The sequence below is a fragment of the Oryctolagus cuniculus genome, chromosome 15 (genome assembly GCF_051225735.1).
Source record: "Oryctolagus cuniculus isolate XC-2025 breed Fujian yellow rabbit chromosome 15, ASM5122573v1, whole genome shotgun sequence".
NCBI lineage: Eukaryota > Metazoa > Chordata > Mammalia > Lagomorpha > Leporidae > Oryctolagus > Oryctolagus cuniculus.
The window spans coordinates 57,746,580-57,768,745 of NC_142881.1; the positions used below are offsets into that span (position 1 = coordinate 57,746,580).

Genomic DNA, 22,166 nt, shown 5'->3' on the forward strand with positions numbered 1-22,166 from the left:
GTGGCAGAGGGTGCTGATTCAGCCTCTGTAAAACTCAGAGCAGCAAATCCCTGCTTCCAGGTCCTCTCCATGATCCTCAGGGACAGAGGACAATTTGTCTGAAACCTGGGAGTGATCTGCTCCACCCAAACCCCACCCCTTGCCAGCTCCCTAAGAAGGTTTCACACTTTGATTGTCGTCCTGAGAACTCCTTTCTTCCTGTGGTTTCCTATCTCCAAAGAACTCCTTCTCCTTTCCAAACTGAGGAATGCAGACAGAATAAGTCAGTTACCTGACTAGCCACGGGACAGGGTACGTGCAGTGACAGGAAGTCACATCTCAGAGTTCCTGTTCCTGGATGGAATGTTTAATGGTGCTGTCCAGGGAACGTCAGGACATTGGCTCAGCCTCCAGGCAGGAACAGACTCTTCTTGGCAAGGGTACTTTTAGTTCCGCTTGCACCCCCAGAGCGAGCCCGACAGACTGATCAAGGCAGAGACAATGTTGCTGCCAGAGCAGACGTGGAATCCTGGGATCTAGGAGAAACTGACAAAGAAAGGCAACACCACCGACACTGGCGTTTTTATCCACAAAGGGTCCAATGGTGTCGAGCAGAACTGAATGAGGGGGAGCATGATCTTTCACAGAAATTAAGCAATTCACACTACCCACTCACAGACTGCATTTTGAGAAGGGACAGAGACAGACTGAGATTTAGCGATAAGCGTTCTGAAGCAGTGAGATCCCTAAAGGAAGAAAATGGTGTGGTGTCCCAGAACAGCCACAGTAACCTTGATCCTTGAGAATCCAGACACTGATCCTATGGAATTAATAGAGAGAAAAGATTACTCAGGGTCTAGGGATGAGGAAGCCAAGACTGGTGCTTGGAATCCACCACTGTGGGGTGGGCATTTGGGGCATTTGGCCTCCCACTTCTGACGTTGGATGGGATGCTGGCATCTTAGAGCACCTGGAGTTGAGTCCCAGCTCCACTCTGGATTCCAGCTTCCTGCTAATGTGCACACTGGGAGGCAGTGGTGATGTTTAAGTACCTGGGTCCTTGCCTCCCATGTGGGAGAACTGTACTGAATTCCTGGCTACTTGATTCAGCCTGGCCAGCCCTGGCCATTGTGGGCATTTGGGAGTGAACCACTGGATGGGAGTCTCCCTTCTTGTCTTTCTCTTTCTGTCTATATGTGTCTTTCTGCCTCTCAACAAAATAAATGAATAAACTATTTTTAAAAAGAACTCATCAATATATATGCAGGAACACTGGAAGAGTCAATGGCATTATGTGACATGAGTATGTGTTCAGACTTCCTCAGAAAAGTTATTGATCATTTTCATAAATCCTTAAGCTGAAGAACAAATTTTCAACTACATAGATAATAACTATTGTCTATATCAGGGAAAAAATGTTCATTTAAATTAGGAAATTAATTTTAGCAGATACACTCCAGGTTACTTGTGTAAATGTAGTAGTATTGTAACATGTATAAAGGTAGAACGAAGGTGACAGAAATACATGATTCAATTAGTCAGCACTTCAGAAACCTCCTTTTTTGTCCCACCCAAGACAGCATAACATCAGATAGAAACACAAAATGCATAACTAATACTTTCATTTTTATTGCATTAACATACACAATTATCAGCTGAGCAAAATTTTAATGAACTACAGAATAATAGGAAAACAATCCTATGTAAATTCAAAACAAATCCAGTGTTACATATGCCAAATAATGCAACTGAAAGCATAATGAAAAAATCCATTGACTGAATTGAACACAAAAAGCATGCAGAATATCACACAAAGAATATTTGGGTTTGTATGTCAATGTCATAGAGTATTAAAGATCTCTTTATACTCCTGGATAAATAATTCATTTCATTTGATTGGTGAAATTAAGTTTAAGGATAACATGGAACCGAAAGTTCTAGTGTGTTTTTAGCCAAATTTCGTCTACAGTCAAAGCACAAAACAGCTTTACATTGGCCATTACTTCAATGGAGAGTTCACTCAGCCGCATCATGTCTCTGCATAGTAGGGTGAGATTTACAAGAAAGGGTAGCTGAAACACCGCAAATGGTGCTACAGCTAAGCTCTCAAAACACTGCTGAAATAAACATGACTGTTATCGATTAGTTACTTTTATTTCATCCTGGACTGCTTTAGTTTAAACCTGCCTTCATCCTGAATTATAATGTACATATTACTTTCAAGGATGCCACAAAATTTAAGCTGTCAAAGATGAAGTTGATGCTTATAAAGCACATAAAGTCATCTTTTGCTAAGTTAATATTAAACTAAACACAATAAAAATGGAAAGTAGGGGCATCTAGAACTCTTTCACAAAGTTTTAATTCATATTTAATAACCCAACTTGCCCCCCAAATTTTAAGTCTCAACTATTAGGTACTAAATTGGGCATAACATAGGTCCACTTCTTTTTTCAGAGACTTGTTAGTCATGGATATGAAGGAAAAACCATTAAGCTGTCCTTTAAACCTAAGTAAATTTTCTTTGGAGTGACTTTAACACTGAAGAAATATTTTCAAACCAGGTGGCACAACTTAATCCTGCAAGATAGTTGCTGAAATTATATCTATATTCCCATGGACACATCGTATACTAACACATAAGAATACAGAGTTAAAATCACAAATATTTGGTAAGCAGTGGACCACCACCTCTGTAGTATGTTTAAAGTTACTTTTACATTTTAAAATCCCAGGAAGTAGCAAAATTCTGTTTGGCTAAAGTGTGAGCTAACATCTCAGACTTGGCTCCTTTGCTTTAATAAACAGTCCAGTTCAAGTCTGATTTTAATCCTGGTCAAGGAAACACATTGGTCTATGCCAGACTCTCAGAGACTGCCATAGGGAGGTGCAGATAATCTACAAAGACGGGAAATTGACCCGACATGCCAAGGTTGGTCTGGGGCTGGCTACTCGCTGTCTGAATAGAAAAACAGGTTACCTGCAGGCTTTTGAACTATTGATGTAATTATTGTAATGAGGCATTAAAATGTATTAAAAGATGCTATAGACCTTCAAGACCAAATAGCCAGAACTGAAAATAAGCACCTTTTTGAAAATGCCAAGGAAAAAAGTCTTCAGAACTAGAAACTATCTCCTTTGAGGGTCTGCTCCGCCAAATACTAAATGATTTTTGCATATGTCCTACATTGAAAATATTTGGAGGCATGATTGTTTTAAATTTGAGCCTTTTCCAAAGAGAATTTCCTTCCAAGGCCTTATTTTCCTACAGTTGAGAACGGACACCATATGACTACCACATCCATAAGAGTACAAACAATAATTCCTAGTTTTAGGCAACACCATGGCTTTACCTTAAGGACTATCAGAGAGTCATTCAACTCCCCAAGATCTGGAATGTGGAAGCCTATCCAGCAACATGAGCAAGAAGCAGAGTTATTTGACTTTAGAGAGGAGGGCACTGTGAAGTTACAGGACTGAGTTTACCTGTAATGAGGCACGTATTTGTGCACATGCGTGGCCTTCATAAAGAAGGAGATACCTTTGCCATAATACAGGTAAAATTTTAACACAGGGAAACTTTAAATGATTTTTTTTTTGACAGGCAGAGTGGACAGTGAGAGAGAGAGACAGAGAGAAAGGTCTTCCTTTGCCGTTGGTTCACCCTCCAATGGCCACCACGGCCGGCACACTGCAACCGGCATACCGCGCTGATCCGATGGCAGGAGCCAGGTACTTATCCTGGTCTCCCATGGGGTGCAGGGCCCAAGCACTTGGGCCATCCTCCACTGCACTCTCTGGCCACAGCAGAGAGCTGGACTGGAAGAGGGGCAACCGGGACAGAATCCAGCGTCCCGACCGGGACTAGAACCCAGTGTGCCGGCGCCGCAAGGCGGAGGATTAGCCTAGTGAGCCGCGGCGCCGGCCCTTTTAAATGATTTTAAGAACCCTTAGCCAATACTCTTTTGGAATCCATGACTTCAAATACAAAGGCAAGCATTCACAGTTAAAGAGGAAGGATATAGTGCCAACGAATGGTTTTTACTAACCAGTGCTGAAGACAGGCTGAAACAGGCATTTGTATGGAATCTTTCTACCCCAATGTAATAAAAGAAATTGGCTGAGTTGCCCCTTATTTTAGATCATGTGGATAAAACATTTACTCCCCTTATGCCCGATACTTCATATTCAGTTATCAAAGGTAATGTAATGGTAATTACAATGGGCCCTTTGTTTCATCCCCACTGTAGAAACAATTGTTTTGGTTGCTGACTTTGCGACTAATCAGACTTATGTTTAACTTAACTGGTAAATAATGTTTAGTTGAGAATCCCAGAAACTAGCCTTGAGAAAGCCAGATTAAAATTCCACAATGATCTGGCTCTAGTCATTGTGATCAGAGAATTGGATTCATGGCTGCAAGCTGCCTGTTATCACCTGAGTGGAGGCCAACATGCATCTGGTCCTTTTGTTTTTCCCCCTTGCTCCTGACCTCCTTTTCAGCTCCCTTCCAAAGCTTTCCTGCTACCTTGAAAATTTAGGATGGTGTTTGTGACAGGAAGATGTACCATCTCCTCGGGTTGCTTCTTGAATAAACCTGATTTCCTTCCATCAACTGTCATCTCTAAAGTATTGGCATTCAAGGCTGGAGCAGGTACGGTCTTGCTATAACAGTGAGAATATTAAGCTAATTAATTATCTGCCTATTATTATCTTCTTTGAATTACGGAGAATATGGCAAAATTATATATGTTTTGCTTAAGTTATATTCTCTCAAAGAAATGCAGCCAACATTTGAAATATCTATTTCATTATCAACTGACAAATTTGATCCCATTTTCCAAGAAGATTGTATAGTGTGGAAATAAATTTGTTTTTAAAGCAGTTAGACTTTGAGCAAGATTCTTAAGTTCTTTAAATCTTACGTTTCTTTTAACTATGGAATGGAGCTATCCTGTAGGTTATTGAGAGGGTTAAATAATAGCTAGCATTCAACACAGAGCCGACTCATGACAATTACCCATAACAATGCCTATGTTCAACCTCAGAGCTAATACAAATAATTACATGTTCATGTATTTAACAATTGGCTAGGCTTTTTGAGAATAATTTCACCCAAACTTGCAAACAACATTACTAACTCCGCCACATTTGTGTAATTCATTCACCCAACACGACTTATCAAGCCACCGAGACAAGTGTCCCCTCCTCCTGGTGATGAGGACGCCTGGCTTCATAGAACCACACACACTCCCCGCCTCCTTCTGGGAAAGTCACCTTCTGCAGCCACTCCTCATACTACCCCTGCCACCTCTGGCACTTCCTTATCCAGATCCCTTTAGAACTGCTCAGCATTTACTCCTTTTCTTCTCCAACATGCCAAGCTCATGCAGAAAGTCAATCCACTTATTGTGTTTCCCACCAATCAGTGGGGACAGTTGGATGCCTTACTGCAACCTGAAGCCATGATTCAAGCACCACATTCCAGGATACACACAAGGGTCTGTGCCTGCAGGCAGGATTCTGATCAGCTTGGGCTCCATTGGGAGACACATCTCTCACTTACTGTGAATTCTCCCTCTCAAACTGTTCATAAAGGAAACTATTCATGTGTAAAATCAGTAAAGTTTTAAACTACTGCTTGTTTTGTTTGCTGGAGAATATATTCTTGTTTATGTAAATTATTTAAAATTTAAAATGATATTTAAAAATTTAATATTCTCTCTATCTGGCCAGCATAGTGTTAATCATTTTGAGAAAGCTATCTTCAGTTATAGATACATAGTTTTAATAGCTTCCATGCTCCTTTTTTTTCCTAATTAGGCTCAAAGGCCAAAATGGAAACTCATAAATTATTATGTAAGTAGACACTTTTGTCATTAGTCTTGGCTTATTTATTTGGTGGTAGCCTTGAAAATACTAGAACTAAACATATCATAACTTTATGGAAAGAGAATCAATAAAAAAAGAAAGAGTTTTCATCTGAATGAATATTGTTCCTGTGTGTGATATGTAACCGTGAACAATAAATTCTCAGGTTACATAAATTTTCCAGTTTACCCAAAAGCAACTGTTAAAATATGGGAGCTATTTCTTTTCAACTGGATGCCCCTAAACTATCCAATAAATGAAACAAATATTTCTGATTTCACAAAAAGGAAAACATATAATTGCTTCCTAAATATACAGTAGACAGTCTGTCCTGGCAAAAATACAGGCTGACAAATGTAGTGCAGATTTAATTCACATTGAAATTCTGGTGCCTGCTATGCCTACCTAGAGAATTACTGCAATAATATGGAAACAGGCTGGGTATTCCACGACGAGTTCACCAGAAAATGGTCGATATCACCATGAAAGTCTCAGATTCCATTCTACTCACTCTGTCACTGTATAAAAATCTGTATCCATGGGAACCACAATTCCTGGGATGGAAATGTACACTTGACACCAGAAAGAATAAGAATGTTCTTGGGAGTAGAAATGCAAAAAGAATAATAATTCTGCAAATTGAAATTCAAAATTTAACTAAAATCTTATAGAATATATTAATGTATAGACATCATATGCTTAAGGAGAGAAAAGACGGGAGATTATTGGTGCAGGGAGTAAGAGGACAGGGCATTGACTGGGGTGACTGCCTGGGTAGAGCAGGCCTGATTGCCCTTTCTGGTGGAAAACTGTTAGAATACTTAACAGGATGCCTAGCCAAGAGGTAGGAGAGTTAAGACCACTCTGAAACTGTTTAGAAAGCCATTGAAAACACATTCCCCATTGTCACACACTAGCCTTTCCAGCCACTCATTACCGAATCTGATGAACATTAATTACTGCATATGACAGTCCAAACTGCACACTTAATTGTGTATTCACAATTTTATCTTATTACAGCATGACTTGAATCAGATCTCCTCTGAAGCTAAGTGTGTCAAGAATGCCAGACTGCAAGAATAGACCTCCTACTGTGGCTATTGGAGCCCTTGTCCCCTGTACCAAAAGAATTTTAGGGGGAACACAAACAAGATTTTCAAAGGCTAGAAGGCATATTTCTGAAAATAAAGACAATACTCTATTTCATGATATAGTCATAGTTTGCACTCATAATACAAACAGATGGGAATAATTAGCAAACTAGAAATTTGGTGTGTTTTTTCTGACTCATTCAATAACTATTCAGAAACTCCATTAGAACCATTTTAATCAAATAATGTCCATTTGCAATAAATAAAGGAGAGATTGATATTTCTCACCTTTCATGTTTGATGACAGCCTTTTAGTTTATTTTTTCTAATTGGAAGAAAAATCTTTAGTAGATAACAATTTCATAGATATTTTCCAGGTTATCCTTCAGATTCCAGTAAAAAGTTTGGCAGTGACACTGGTGATAACCAGGGTTGGTAGTGTCTTCTCTCTCTCAAGGACTGCCTTTTTGTTAAGTTAAAATACACTGATTTCACTAAAAGAGAAAGGTGGATTCTGATTAGCAGGATCAAGCGAATGTATCAGTAGAAAAAGCAACAGTTTCTGTGATGAGACTTTCAAAGATGTATAATGTACCACCAATTATCATCCCATTAAGAAATGTCTGGCATTCATCTGCAGATAGAAAAACTAAATATAAACACACCCATTAGGGTTATGCTTATTGCTAAGATTTATTTAACCATGCTTTATGGTACAAAATTTCTTAATATCTTTGCTGTTAGTTTTTCTTATCTATAAGCATTTGTATTATCAACAGGTTTGAACTAACTCTTAAATTGCTACCTACTGCAGGAATTCACTCAGGTGAACAGATGTCTTTCTCAGCTTTAGGCATCTTGTTTTTATCGTACCTTTGATAACCTCAGCAGATTTTCTCATGGGACGTTCACCCAGTTAAAGTTTTTATTGTTTTGTTTAATTATAGTTGCTTGCCTTGAGCTAGGCTGAAAGTCTACCTATAAAGAAGAGGTCTCATTCACATCTCATTTTGAGTAAATTCATTTTTTTAGAAGGAGATGGAGGTTACTTGGTAACTGTATGATTTCAATGTATTTCTGTTATTTTGGCATCCAATACTACATTCTAAATTCAAATATGAAAAGATGATGTATGGTTAAGCAGACATTAGAGTTTCCTAAATGAGAATCAGATTTTTGTGTATGTGGCTTTGAAGCTACAACATACAGATAGTGGTCTGTGGTCCAAAAATAAAATTCAGCTTTTCTTAACTATAAATTCATTTTTCTTCCAGCCAGAAGGATGTACCATAGATACTGTACATTTAGAGCAGGAAAGGGTGGTAGCATTTCAATAAAAGAAACTCCTGTTTGTCTCAGCTGCAATGATAACTAAGAAAAACACAGTAACCTGTGTTTCTTAATTTCGTTTGTCCTGGCCTTGTCTTTCAGGGGGTGGACTCTGTCTAGATAGTTACTGTGGGTTAGTCAGTAATGCAAGAGACAGAGTTTACAGTTTTCAATGTCTGAGAGTTTTATAACAATGAACCCAAGTGATCTAGTGTTTTGAAGGATTGAAATAATTCATTATAATTAAATGAAGTTAACATTACCCCCACAGCTAATAATGATCTATCAACTAGATCCATCTTTGTTCATGTCATTTTCTACAAAACGCCCTACTCATGTTCTCAAAGTTCATAAGCTCATTTTTATGCATTATTTCATGTAGACTTGCCCTTCTAACATGAACTCTTGTTGTCCACCAAAAGTGACATGGCTTTTGAAATAACTCATCAACATCAATGGTGTACAAGCAATAAGTTACAGCTATTTTATTGCAATAAAACAGAAAAGGGAAAGGATTTTAAAATTCCCTTGAAAGGGAATCCTATGAGTGAGGAAAATGTGAAACCGCAACTTAACTCCTCTGAAGAGCTTATGAAGGTCCAACTCAAAGAAGAGACTGTGAGATAAGGAAAAGGAGACAGCAGTACACTAGACTCAGACTGTTATTAAGTTCATTACAAACTCAACGAGGGATGAGCACAGAGACCAGAGTTATAAAATGACCCCAGTGTCTTTTATTTAAAAGAGTGTAACTTAAATCTACTGCTTCATTGCCATTGACTCTGCTTTATCGTTCAATGCTACAATTCACAGAGATATATTTTACTCAGTGCCAAAAGGTTTTTCAAACTTGCTTGCCCTTTTAATTACACTTGCAAACCACGACAACTGGGTTTTTAAAGTCATGCAGAACTGCTGACACCTCCATAAGTCATTCTGAGATACAGTTTAGCATTGCATTTCTCAGTGAGTGACAATGCTTTTCTTCCATGCATGTGTTATGAAGGACATAAAACTCAAAAGTACATGACTGGTGAACACAGTAAAACACTAAAAGGCACATATGTGATATTAAAACTCCTTGTAACATTTATGCTGTCCACAAGGAATTTCACAAATAAGCTAGACTGATTTCAAAATCTGGTAAGTAGCTTGACTGCTCAAAATTCGTTCATTTATGATGGATGTTACCATAATCAGCTGGCAATGGATACAGATATCTATAGATTGAAAGTTTTTCTCTATGGCAGGAACCATGTATTTCTTCCATATTAGATGCCAGCTTAAGTCAGGAAAATAATGTTTGCAGATGAGATGGAAAAATATTTTTTTGTCTTTTGTTGCCATTGAAAACCAAATCAGTGCTTTAATACCAAATGAAAAGGATGAGTGGACTCGAACTACCTAAGATAAGCTGGACTCACTTATGTCTCCTCTGTTCATGTGGAACAGAATATAAGGCAGTTGTGATGGGAAAGGCCGAATGACACTTGAAGGCATCATTCCAAGCACACATCAACCATCAGGTGTGGGCACACAGAGATGACAATGACATAATCCCAAACATGTTGCTTACACTGGTTCAGCCCCCAATATATTACGTTATTTGTGAGTAAACTCCAAACCTTAGTGAAATTACAGTTAATCAAGTGTAAAACAGACAGTGTGGTTAGCCAGGATTTTGTAATACAGGCACTGGAGAATAGTGATTTCAGTAGGTTTGTCTTCCTCTAAATTCTCTCATGACTTGCACTGGATGGATTTTCTTCTTGGCCGAGCCTCGTCTGACAGCTGCACAAGTCTCCTCTGGCCTTTCTTTCTTAATCAAGGGTTTCTTCGCTGGAGTCTTCATTCTCCACATCACAACTGGGTGCCTAGGCCCCGCAGGACTCTGAATTCGGATGATCTTCGTTGAGGCAATGTAAGACATTTTCACTGTTTGCACTACAGCATTCATTAAATTTTTGGCTGCTTGGATCAGGGAGGTTACACTGTCCAACTGCAGGAAAAGAAAAAGAGCTATTATTTAAGAATGCAATCAGAAGTTCAAAAGGATCCAATGTTATAAAAACTGAAAAATGCTACTTTGTTTTACCCCAGAAAAGAATAAATTAATCCTCATTTTATACTCATAAATATATATAATTATCTACAACAATCTGTCATCTACTTTTGAACATTTATCAGTTTATCACATGCATTCATAGGTATCACAGTCTGTCTTCCAAGATGGTATCTTAGAAGGACACATTTCTTTCTCTTTGTTTTCAATGAAATCATACAAATTTCTCAGTACCATAATCCATACAATACTATGAAATCAGATGGTCACTGCATTCTTTGTAAAGATCTCTCTATTTTCAAGAATAATAGAAAGTGCTTCCCTGGGGGAATGTGTGGTTTAAGGTAAATGTCGTATCATGTGTGGGTGTGCATGTGTGGGTGTGCATACCCGTATCAATTCTCTTTTGTGAATAGTTCCTAAATAATTGTATCTAAAATAGTCTCCTATAAGAACAGAAATTCATTGTATTTTGCAGCATGTTAATATAGAAAGATGCAAAGCTCTACAGTAAAAGTTGAGTTTAATTTCCAGATCTGTCATTTGGTACCTTGGATATATCATTCAACCATTTTGACTTGTTTCTTCAGTTATTAAAAAGAAAATAATAAACATAAAGAAAACAGTGGATTAACTATCAAATAGTTGATTGTTCTTAAAAATAATCCTTTTTTCCCATGAGGGTGGCAAAAGTCCCTAATGACAAAGATAGACTAATGAAATCCCTAAAAGAATTACCTCCATGATTCTGTTTTTATTTTATTTTATGGATTGTTCACAAAAAGCAATCTCAGAGAAAAATAGAATGATATTCCTACAATTTTGCCAGACAGCTTAGAGCAAAGCCAAGTTGATTCATTTTTATACATCCAATACCTCTTCCATTATTTTAGTTTGGCAGATTGTCATCCACAGCCAACTCACACAGGAATATGTGCCTCCACTGTCACTCCACTCTGATGTGTGCTGTCAGGTCTGAGACTCACACACTGGCTCTGTACTAAGTAAAATCCATCAGCAGCTGCCTGGCCTGAGTATTCTACCTTTGCTGTTCAAGGAGTCTCATCGCACCTACAGAATAAATGAGCAAAGCAAAGTCGTAAGCTGGGGTTATGTGCCTGGGGCAGCGGTCTAGCTGCCTGATTCCTGGGAAGAAAATTTAATTAGTTCTATTATATGCCAAGCCTGAAAGCCTTGAAAAGGTAACACCAAAAAAGACACATAATTTGAAAAGCAATAATATCTGGCGACTACACATCTTTAAGTCTCTTTACTTACTGAAGCCAGAAATGTAAAATCTGTGCATGTGGAGGTATGTCAAATGTTTTACAAACATTAAACATGACTTGATGTAGGTCTGCATGCATTTAGGAGGACACTTAGAGCTTCTAAATCTATACACAACTTAACATTAGTCTTTCAAAGGAATAACACACTTTACTTACTAAATTATTCTACAAATCAATCACAAGTTAAAAAAATCAACTGATCAATAATTTAAAGGTTTTCATTAAAAACCTCCTGGAGTGCTGTTAGATTCCAGAGGCATTTTCCAATGCCACATTAAGGAAGAAACATGATTTTCTTAATGGTGAAATAATTGGGAATCCTTGGTAATGCCATCCCTCAAGCATGAAGATATTGGTTTATCCTGAGGGGATCACAGCACCATAAAGTCTTTCATGGAAGCAGGACGTGGGGCTTCCTGTCAGTCAGGATTTTACCAGTGACTTTGGCCTTTCCACACGAACTCTTAGATTCTTTTTTTCTTCTTTCAACTCTGTAATCTTGTCATGCATAGACTGTGTTTATCTCATGTCCCTTTGAATTTTCCACATATGTGCTACAAATACGCCAGCAGTCCCAGTAAGATACTTCGGCTTAATCCTTGCCTCACGGTGTGGAAACTGGATAGTCTTCTTTCCTCACTGAATCAGTAAACCCCTACCTGTGCTATTATGATCTTGCTGCTGACAAATCCTTTGGCTTTAGAATCCTAAATGGCTACAGTCATATCTTTTTCTCTGTGTGACTCAGAAAAACCACAGGACAAATGATTCCTCTTGAAGAGTGTGAAGACTTGATTTGCAGTAAGATTAGGGCAATTGCTGAAAGAACAGTGATACTTGGAGAGCACATTATGAGGTCTTCTGAGGTCTAAAAACTGTGTGCTCCAAGATGTATACTCAGCTTTTCTAGAAACTGCAGCACACAGAAGCGATGGACAAAAAAACAAAAACCCACCTAATGGTAGGAAATTGTGTTTCAAGTTCAAGTAGTATCTTAGGTTACTTGTAGAGGATACTATATGCAATTTAATGTCTGTAAAAATATTCTACATCCATTTATCCAGGTCCACTTCCATGGAAAAATCATTTGGGAGGCTGAGTTGTGGCACAGTGGGTTGATTTGCCATTTGCGATGCCGGCATCCCAAGCTGGGTGCTGGCTTGAATTCCAGTAGCTCTGCTTCCAATCCAGCTCCCTGCTAGTGTACCTGGGAAAGCAGCCAAAGATGTTCCAGGTATCTGGGTCCCTGCTACCCATGTGGGAGATCAGAATAGAATTCCTGGCTCCTGACTTTGGCCTGGTCCAGCTACAGTCATGGCAAATACTCGGGGAGTGAATCAGCAGATAGAAGATATTTTTGTGCCTCTCTGTCATTCTGCCTTTGAAATAAATAAATAAAACTTTTAAAAATAAAGAAAAATCATTCAAAGGAAGGACTCCATAGACTCCTCTGTGTGAAAGCAAGGACAAATTTGAGCAGAGTGGCGTCCCACTTTTGAGCCTGTGTGCAATTTATTACATGAAAATTTCTGAACTTTACAAATGTCCCTGTGCAAGACAAGACTATTAATTCATTCTAAAGATCTTGTAGAGCACAGCTATCAGATTATACTACTCAGCATCACAAAATCTCTCTTACAAATCACTTTAGTTAACTGAAAACTCTTCCAGGCAAATGTAACGTGAAATGTTTACCATACAGTAGCTCTTCTTGCTAACATCTGGTAACACTCCTCTCCAATCTGGATGAAGTGTTTTTGATCAAGGTATCAACTGGAAGCACTGTTTTTTAAGCCCCTCATATCTTCTATGGTTATAAATACATTTTTGCATGCACATAATGTAAGAAGCTTCTCTCCCATTCTTCTGGAATTAGAGACAAGATTTTAAATAACCTTTTCAAAGAGGATTCTGGCTGAAATTAAAAGCTGCTTTCCTAGATTAATATGCCAGGCACTTATATACATTATAAGTAGGAAGATAGCCATCCTGTTGAAGTTGGTGATTCCTGCACATTCTCATAGCACTAGCATGTTTTCAAACTACCTGGGCCTGAGAGCCTATTAATGTCACAATATGCTTGCTCAGTTTTATATTTACCCAGGTAAAATTTGGTGAGCTATGCCTCTTTTTTCTTTAGCAACCAGATGAATAAGTGATTATGTTCAATAAATTAATTCTTCTGCTAACTGAGTGATGTATTTCCCAATCAAAATAATGTCTATCTAGAGTTTTATTCTATGCTATCATCATATATGAATTATGATTTTATTATGTGTCTCTTCTGTGTTTGTTTTATATTATATATGGTTTTGGTGAAACCACAGTACAAATCTGATTAGTTCTAAAATGTTTTCAAATAAAGTGCTTGTTCTTCTCTGAAATATATCAACAGTATTCTGCTACAGAAAAGAAGAGGTTTAAAAACAACAAAACATATTTTCCTTTTCTTCAGAAAATGTCAAATTTTTGGCCACCTAACTATATTACACTGCTTATGCATGTGTATATATGTATTTTCTAGGTAGATAGATAGACAAACAGACACCTGGAGCTCATTACAAAATTCAATATGAAGAATCTGTGATGTAAGTCCTTGACAATTAGGTCAATTTGCAATGTCAGCTAGCATACCCTTGTCTCAACTCTATTATAGTTATTAATAGTTAAGGGGGACATTCAAAAAAGGCATGCTAGATTTTCCTTCTTTTGATTTTGTCTATTTTTCACCTACATTATGTCAAAACACTAGACTGCTTTTTATTGTACTATAATTCTGCATATTTTAGATGTAAAATCTTTATAAGAAACATACTTTCCATGAGTGTTCTAAGCCTCAGTGAACCTTGCTTCCATTGATACAGATCTCACATTCTTGCACCTGGTCTGTCACCTGAGAAAGCACTGTTTCCCAGTGCTTGTGTAAACTGCCATGCCAACTGTTTCTGCTGGGACTCCTGCAGAGAGAAAGGGATAGCATTGCCTGGAAAGATAAGTTTCCTGTCCTATAGCCATCTTTGTAAACTAGTACCAAGTGTAGCTCATGATGTTTGTGGGAGTTTCAATATTTACCTAAACTCAGGCCCCTGGTGGATAGTGCACCTGCCCAAAAGCAATACTTAAAAGGCAAATGTTTGGACTTTGCTTCCAAGGTCAGAAACTTAAGCTATAATAATTGTGAGTATCTATCGTATCCTATTGTAAATATATGACATAAAGAAACAAACGGCAACCCCATGTGATAAATACTGTTGTTATCTTCATTTTATAGATGAGAAAACAACACAACTAGAATACTTGATGATTTGTCCAGTGACCTGCTATTAATTGGTAGAGCTGGAATTTGAAGCAAAACATTCTAACTAGTGTTCTTATTCACTACATAATCTTGACTCCCCTAAAATGCTACTTTCCACATGTGACTGTTTTCAGTTATTGAATTGGCAGAAAATTGCACTAACATTAGTATAATATTTAAAAACTTAAGTTTTTCTTTTTAAAAATTTTTTATTAATATAATAAGATTTCATTTATTTCACAGATATAATTCTAAGAGATAATCACAGTTGCCTTCCTTCCAAGTTGACTGTCCAACAACCCTCCTTTTAAGTAGATTTCTCTTATTTTTATAATGGATATTGGTATCAGGAAAAATGAACATATCTTACTTGCCAAAGCATTTTGTTAGGAGAGTGTTTTGATATGTTTATGTATTAATTTCTAAGTAGCACTTTTCGGCAATACCAATAAATAGAAATACTCAGTCATCCTTAGGTGCCTCTAACCATTTAAAGACCTCCAGATGAAGACTATTTCATAACAAAACATTTTAAAACATTAAAAATGATTGTAAATAAGCAAGTCAAAGAAAAAATCTAGGATATGCAAATGAACATTTATTTAACCTTTATAATGTATCATAGAATAAATCAATCCTGATTAATAAAACATTTTACTGATTCTAGAATAAAATAAATCCATTTGTTTGCCTTTGTTTTGCAACAGAAACCTGAATTTGGTCCCCTGATCATGCAGTTTCTTTTTAACACTTTCTTAGTTGTAAAGTGTACAGTTAACCACTTGGAAATGAGATAATGTCAGAGACAATGTCAAAAGAGCATATGTATATGTGTTGGTGAATAGCAAGAAATAGCATAAGATAACAATTTCTAAAAAGCACATTAAAATATTTGTGGTCTTTCTAACATAATAGGTGTCATTTGTATCTCCAGATTGATCTATGGTAATAGTTATATAGGAAGAAATGCTTAAATATATATTTTTGAGAAAAACTCTAATTCAATATGTCTTTATGATTAACCTGGAACCTCTCTTGAGGAACTAATTATATACTGAGTTGTTTAAGGCAGTATTTTGTTTCTGAACAAATTTTTAGAAGGATGGCCTGTATTAAAACCATTTTCCTATTAAGATACATTCAAAACTCTAAACAGCATACTGGCTTAACCAAACAGGGGTTTCGTTAAAGCTAGTCAAAATGGAGTTACATCTCCAAATTGAAATTGTCAAGCTTGTAATTAAATTGACAATGTAGCAAATTCTCTGAATATGAAGAGTTATTCCAATGGACTACTGGTATAATCCACACAGTAAATGTGTTCTTTGCCAACTCTCCATCAGAACAGGACAATAAAAAAGGACACTCAGTTGAAAGGGGAAAAGTCAATGCATGGAATAACTAAAGAAATTTAACACTATTGAGAGGGCTGGACTGAAATGAAGTATGATATTTATTCAGTTGTAATCTTGTCCTGTGAAAAGCATTTCCAAAGCTAATTTTTTTCTAAAGCAAATATTCTATATCAAAACATTTGCATCACCTTTAAAGGAAATAATCACAAATATAATGCCAATTAGGAAAGCTATTCAGAGTGCCTTTTCATTTTATTTGTAACAGCTTATTATAAAAATATGCAGGTTGATAAAATTGGTGGTTAGCTGTCCTTCAACCATGCTGACATAAAGACAAATGCTTAGCAGAACTAATTTTCAATCATAATTATAGCCCTTGTTACACAGATTTTAAAAAAAGTATATTCTTTTTCAAGGAGAGCTAGAAGGAATGGGTTGGGTTTAAAGTAGTTTTCTCCATATCAATACCTATACTTTACTCTAACAGCAATCAAAACACTGAGATATCCTTTCCCATACACATCTATGTGATGATATTCAACACGACATCTTGATAAGGCTGCAAGAACTGTGGGATAGGAGTAAGAAAGCACTGGTCTCCATTCTTGATCCTACACTCTTGTCTTTAAAGAGCATAAGCAAGGAAAGACTGGCATATGCCAACCTAAAATGCCTCATGGCATTAGTTTTATAACTCACGCAGGATTTTCAGTTCTCAGATCTTTTCACATCCCCACCATTTTCTATCTCTTTCTATTGTGATTCTTCTGCCATTTTCTTTTACTTTTATTATTAACTACATATATTTATGGGATAAAGGGTGATAATTCAATCCATGTTTGCAATATGTAGGATGTATTAGCAGCAGTCAACATTTCTTAGCTTGCTTGTAAATCTGCTGCAGACACTTTGCAAAAAGAATTACTTATATCCCTAGAATTGATCCACAGTTGAGTCTCTGCTAGTTTTAGAGAATTTCCACATTGCGAGAATGGGTTTCTAGATAAAATGATATTTACCAAATGAAGCTGGAGACAAGGCATCCTTGTATCTTCAGTCAATGATGACCCCTCAATCTATCAAAACACCATTTCAAACTTCCAGGCATCTAACTTATGGTTCCTCATATTCTCAATTGTTTTGCAGATTACTTCACATAAACAAATATAAACAATTTAACAAATAACAACAACATATAAGGAAAAATAAAAACAGTCAACATGAAACTGTCTGAACATCTGTCTTTTCTAATTCATTTCTGTTAAAATGAATTATCTCCAAATAGATGGAACTGAAAGCCGTTATGTTAAGTGAATGAATTCAAGCACAGAAAGACAACTGCATATTTTCTCTTATCTCATCAAAGAAGAATGTTCATCTAAATGTAGTGGTCACCAGAGGTAGGGAAGGGTGGGAGGTGGGAAGATACAGGGGTTTTAGGAAACAGAAACCAAAACACAGAAGCAACAAGTTCCATTGTTCTATAGCACAGTAGAGGCAACTATACTCACAATAACATATTCTATATGTGAAGAACCAGAAGATAGGAGCTTGAAGATTCCATATAGAAGGAAATGATAATGGAAACACCAATAACCTGATTTGTTAAGTACATATTGTATAAATGTGCTGAAATATGATACTGTACCCCATAAATATATAGACAATATATATTAATAAAATCATTCAAAAGTGGTATAGATACACAATGGAATAATATTCAGCCATAAAAGAATGGGGTGTTGTAATTTACAGCAACAGGAATGAACCTGCAGGATATTATGCTAAGATAAATAGGAACAGAAAAATACTGCATGTTATCACTCATACAAATATGAAGTTAAAAGTCTACTGTTTGGGGCAAGTCCGATTGAGCATGTCCCAAATTGTACATCTCCTCCTTCTCTTATTCCCACTCTTATATTTAACAGGGATCACTTTTCAGTGAAATTTAAACACCTAAGAATAATTGTGTGTTAATTAAAGAGTTCAACCAATAGTATTAAGTAGATCAAAAAAATACTAAAAGGGATAAAGTATTAAGTTTTTCATCAACAATCAGGGCAAGGGCTGATCAAGTCACTGTTTCTCATAGTGTCCATTTCACTTCAACAGGTATCCTTTTTAGTGCTCGGTTAGCTGCCCCAAACAGTAGAGTTAGAAATGTGCCAGGGGATTCCAATTCAATCCCATCAAGGTGGCATGTGCCAATGTCATCTCACTAGTCAAAGTGATCAGTTTCAGTTCACAATTGATCATAATGATAGGAATAAGAGTCAAAGGGATCACATAAACAAGACTAATGTCTGCTAATACTGACAGAATTAAAAAGGGAGAGAACGATCCAACATGGGAAGCAGGATACACAGCAGACTCATAGAATGGCAGATCTCTTAAACAGCACTCTTGCCTCAGAATCAGCCCTTAAGGCATTTGGATCTGGCTGAAGAGCCCATGAGAGTATTTTAGGTATGGAAAGCCAAGACACTCTGGCAAACAAACAAACAAACAAAACCTAAATGAAAGATCTCAGCAGAAAGAACAGGCCATCAAAGAAGGAGGTACCTTTCTCTGAAGGGAGGAGAGAACTTCCACTTTATGACCTTGTCTAAATAAGATCAGAGTTGGCGAATTCAAAAGGCTTCCATAGCCTTGGCAGCTCATGACAAGAGCCTAGGGTGATTACGGATGCCATAAACAAGAGTGTCAATTTGTTAAGTCACTGTGCACTTACTCCTTATGTAGGCTCTCTGTCCTTAATGTGTTGTACTATGTGAATTAAAGGTATAACTAGTACTCAAACAGTACTTTACACTTTGTGTTTCTGTGTGGGTGCAAACTGTTGAAATCTTTATTTAGTAAATACTAAATTGATCTGCTGTATATAAAGAGAATTGAAAATGAATCTTGATACAAATGGAATGGGAGAGGGAGTGAGAGATGGGAGGGTTGCGGGTGGGAGGGAAGTTATAGGGGGGAAAAGCTACTGTAATCCAAAAGCTGTACTTTCAAAATTTATATTTATTCATTCATTTATTTATTTATTTATTTATTTTTGACAGGCAGAGTGGATAGTGAGAGAGAGAGACAGAGAGAAAGGTCTTCCTTTTGCCTTTGGTTCACCTTCCAATGGCTGCCGCGGCCGGCGTGCTGCAGCTGGCACACCGCGCTGATCCAAAGGCAGGAGCCAGGTACTTATCCTGGTCTCCCATGGGGTGCAGGGCCCAAGCACTTGGGCGATCCTCCACTGCACTCCCGGGCCATAGCAGAGAGCTGGCCTGGAAGAGGGGCATCCGGGAAAGAATCCGGCGCCCTGACTGGGACTAGAACCCGGTGTGCCGTCGCCGCTATATGGAGGATTAGCCTATTGAGCTGTGGCGCCGGCTGGAAATTTATATTTATTAAATAAATGTTAAAAAAAAATCACAACACAGATCAAAGTACAATAAAGCAAAAATAACAAAAAAAAAATAAAAGAACTGCAATCTTGAATAACAAAATAAAATGAAGTTAAAAGTCTTTTAGTGAAAAGATAGATGAAATTTCTTTGGGTAATGACCTAAGAGTGCAACTACAGATTTATGAAAGTGAATATGATCAGTTTTATTAGAGTTTTCCAAAGGATTTCTGCAAGTTTGTATTCTGATCAGTAGTATATGAGTTCCAATAATTACATGTTCATCTACAAATTTCCCTATATTTTTCACATAAGTCATTATGGCAGGTATGGAGAAATACTATATTTATGTTTTAGCTGTCGTTTTCAATTGCCACTAGTGAAGCTATGCATTTTCTTTCATATTTATATTTATTCAAAGGCAGAGACTTTGCTCATTTCATTTATTAATAATTCTTAGTTTTTTTGTATCTTAAATTTCCTACATATGAAGTAATGATTTCTATGAATAATCAAAGTTGTATTTCTTCTTTTTTATTTATTTTATACTTTCCTTTGTATTATAACACCAGATATTCTATTCTATTTTATTCTATTGTATTCTATTCTATTCTATGTCTATTTTTAATATGATAGGTACAATTATATGTATTTATCATGTACAACATGATGCCTTTAAGGACATATACATGGTAGAATGACCAAATCTAACTAGTGTCACCAAAATGTACAGTAAGCCTTTTAAATTTATTCCACCATTCTAACTATAATGTTGATTTCTTAGTTATTAGAATTTTAAAATATTTCCTAGTAAAGATTTAATAGTATGCTTTTTATTGCTAATTTCTAACCTAAAATACTACTGTGATTTGAAAAATAGCTCTGAATTATATCATTAGCAATATTTGTGGAAACCGTCTTCATAACATAGTATATGGACAAATTTACTATAGGAGTATAAACCCTAATATTATTGCACCAGTGTTCTATTTATGTCAGCTAGTTCTTGAGCATCTTGTTAACCAAGCTAATCCTAATCCTGGGCATCAGGGAACCATGAATCTGCTACACATCACTACAGATCAGATGCACATTTTCTAGAATGAGTAGGAATGGAATCCTGTGGCATATAAATTTTATGTATTGCTTCTTTTACTGAGCAGTATATCTGTAAACTTCACCCATGTTGCTGAATATATAAAGAGTTCATCTTATTTATTGCTGAAAAATACTGTTTTCTACATATACTATAATTTGTTAATCCACACATTTACTGACTGATATTTGATTTACTATACTCTTTTACCATAATGAATAAAGTTATTATGGCCACCTTGGACAACGTAGTATGTTTTGATTTCTCTTGAGTAAATGACTAAAAGAATATATTGATTTTAAGTGTATGTTTAACTTTATAGGAAACTAACAAGTTGTTGGTTAATGTCATTTTCCCATTTTAAATTATGTCAGAAATGTATGAACGTCACAGTTATTCCAATACCCTCAGCCACTTGAAAATTTGAATCTTTTTTCATTTTAGAAATTCTAAAAAATATGGAATGAAATTTCACTCTGGTGAGGAATGATGTTAAGGATATTTATGGTACTTGGTGAACATTTACTTATTAATTGCCCATTACATGTGTAGCCCCACAGTTGGGCTATCTCCTCTTTACTCAGCTTTAACATCACTTATATATTCACATAAAAGTGATATCCATAAAGTTCACTGAAAATATATACTATGAAAAATCTATGCAAAGATTTAAAAAACATTGCATCAAAATAAACTTACCCTTTAATTCAATTTTCGTTAAACTTCTTGACAAAGTCTTGTATATGCATGCAATATTTTCTTTCAAAGTGAGCCTTTTTTTCATTTTCTTTATCGGCTTTAAAAACATATTTTAAAAATTGAAACAGTCCAAGTTATAAAGATTTTCTTTTATGGTTGATGATTTTTTTTTGTCCTACCAAAACCATTTGTCTACTACATGGTTGCTAAACTTTCAGGTTTTCATTCAGATATTTGAAATTTTAGGTTTATGTTTAATGTTATACTAAAGTTTGCTTGGAATTTTGTTTATGCAGTGATTTGCATACATTATATATATGTATATAAATATATATCCAATGCTTATATTATTTGGTCAAAATAGGTTGTTTTAGATTTTTTTAGAACTGCTGCTCAAATTAAATTGACCATATATGTTTGAGTCTATTTGTGGCTTTTCTATTGTGTTTCATTTTTATTGTATGCCAGCACCATACTATCACACTAATATCCCTTTCTTAGGAAGAGTTTCATGATACATAGACCATGGTGGAAACACATCGATTTTATGTTCTTCCAGCAATCTATACTTTGTCTAATGATAGATTCACTACAAGGCACTAAAATTAACCTAAACACAATGTGTTTTTTTTTTTTTCACACTCTGTCACTTCTTACACAGGCCACAGTGGATATTTGGCATGAGCATAAATTATTTGAA

At 36.3% G+C, this 22,166-nt stretch overlaps 1 protein-coding gene across 2 annotated transcripts in view; it reads right to left on the minus strand.

Annotated features, from left to right (window-relative positions):
- Positions 1 to 1,584: 1,584 nt before the first annotated feature.
- The window catches only part of CTNNA3 (catenin alpha 3), a 1,694,949-nt gene continuing 1,674,367 nt past the window's right edge, over positions 1,585 to 22,166 (minus strand). Inside the window, exon 18 of one of the 2 annotated variants that reach the window (XM_017348752.4) lies at positions 1,585 to 10,269. In XM_017348752.4, the coding sequence (XP_017204241.3) occupies positions 9,982 to 10,269 (288 nt within the window). In that variant the 3' untranslated portion in view covers positions 1,585 to 9,981. The remainder of the gene's footprint in view (positions 10,270 to 22,166) is intronic. The other variant, XM_070057731.2, reaches the window with a different exon arrangement.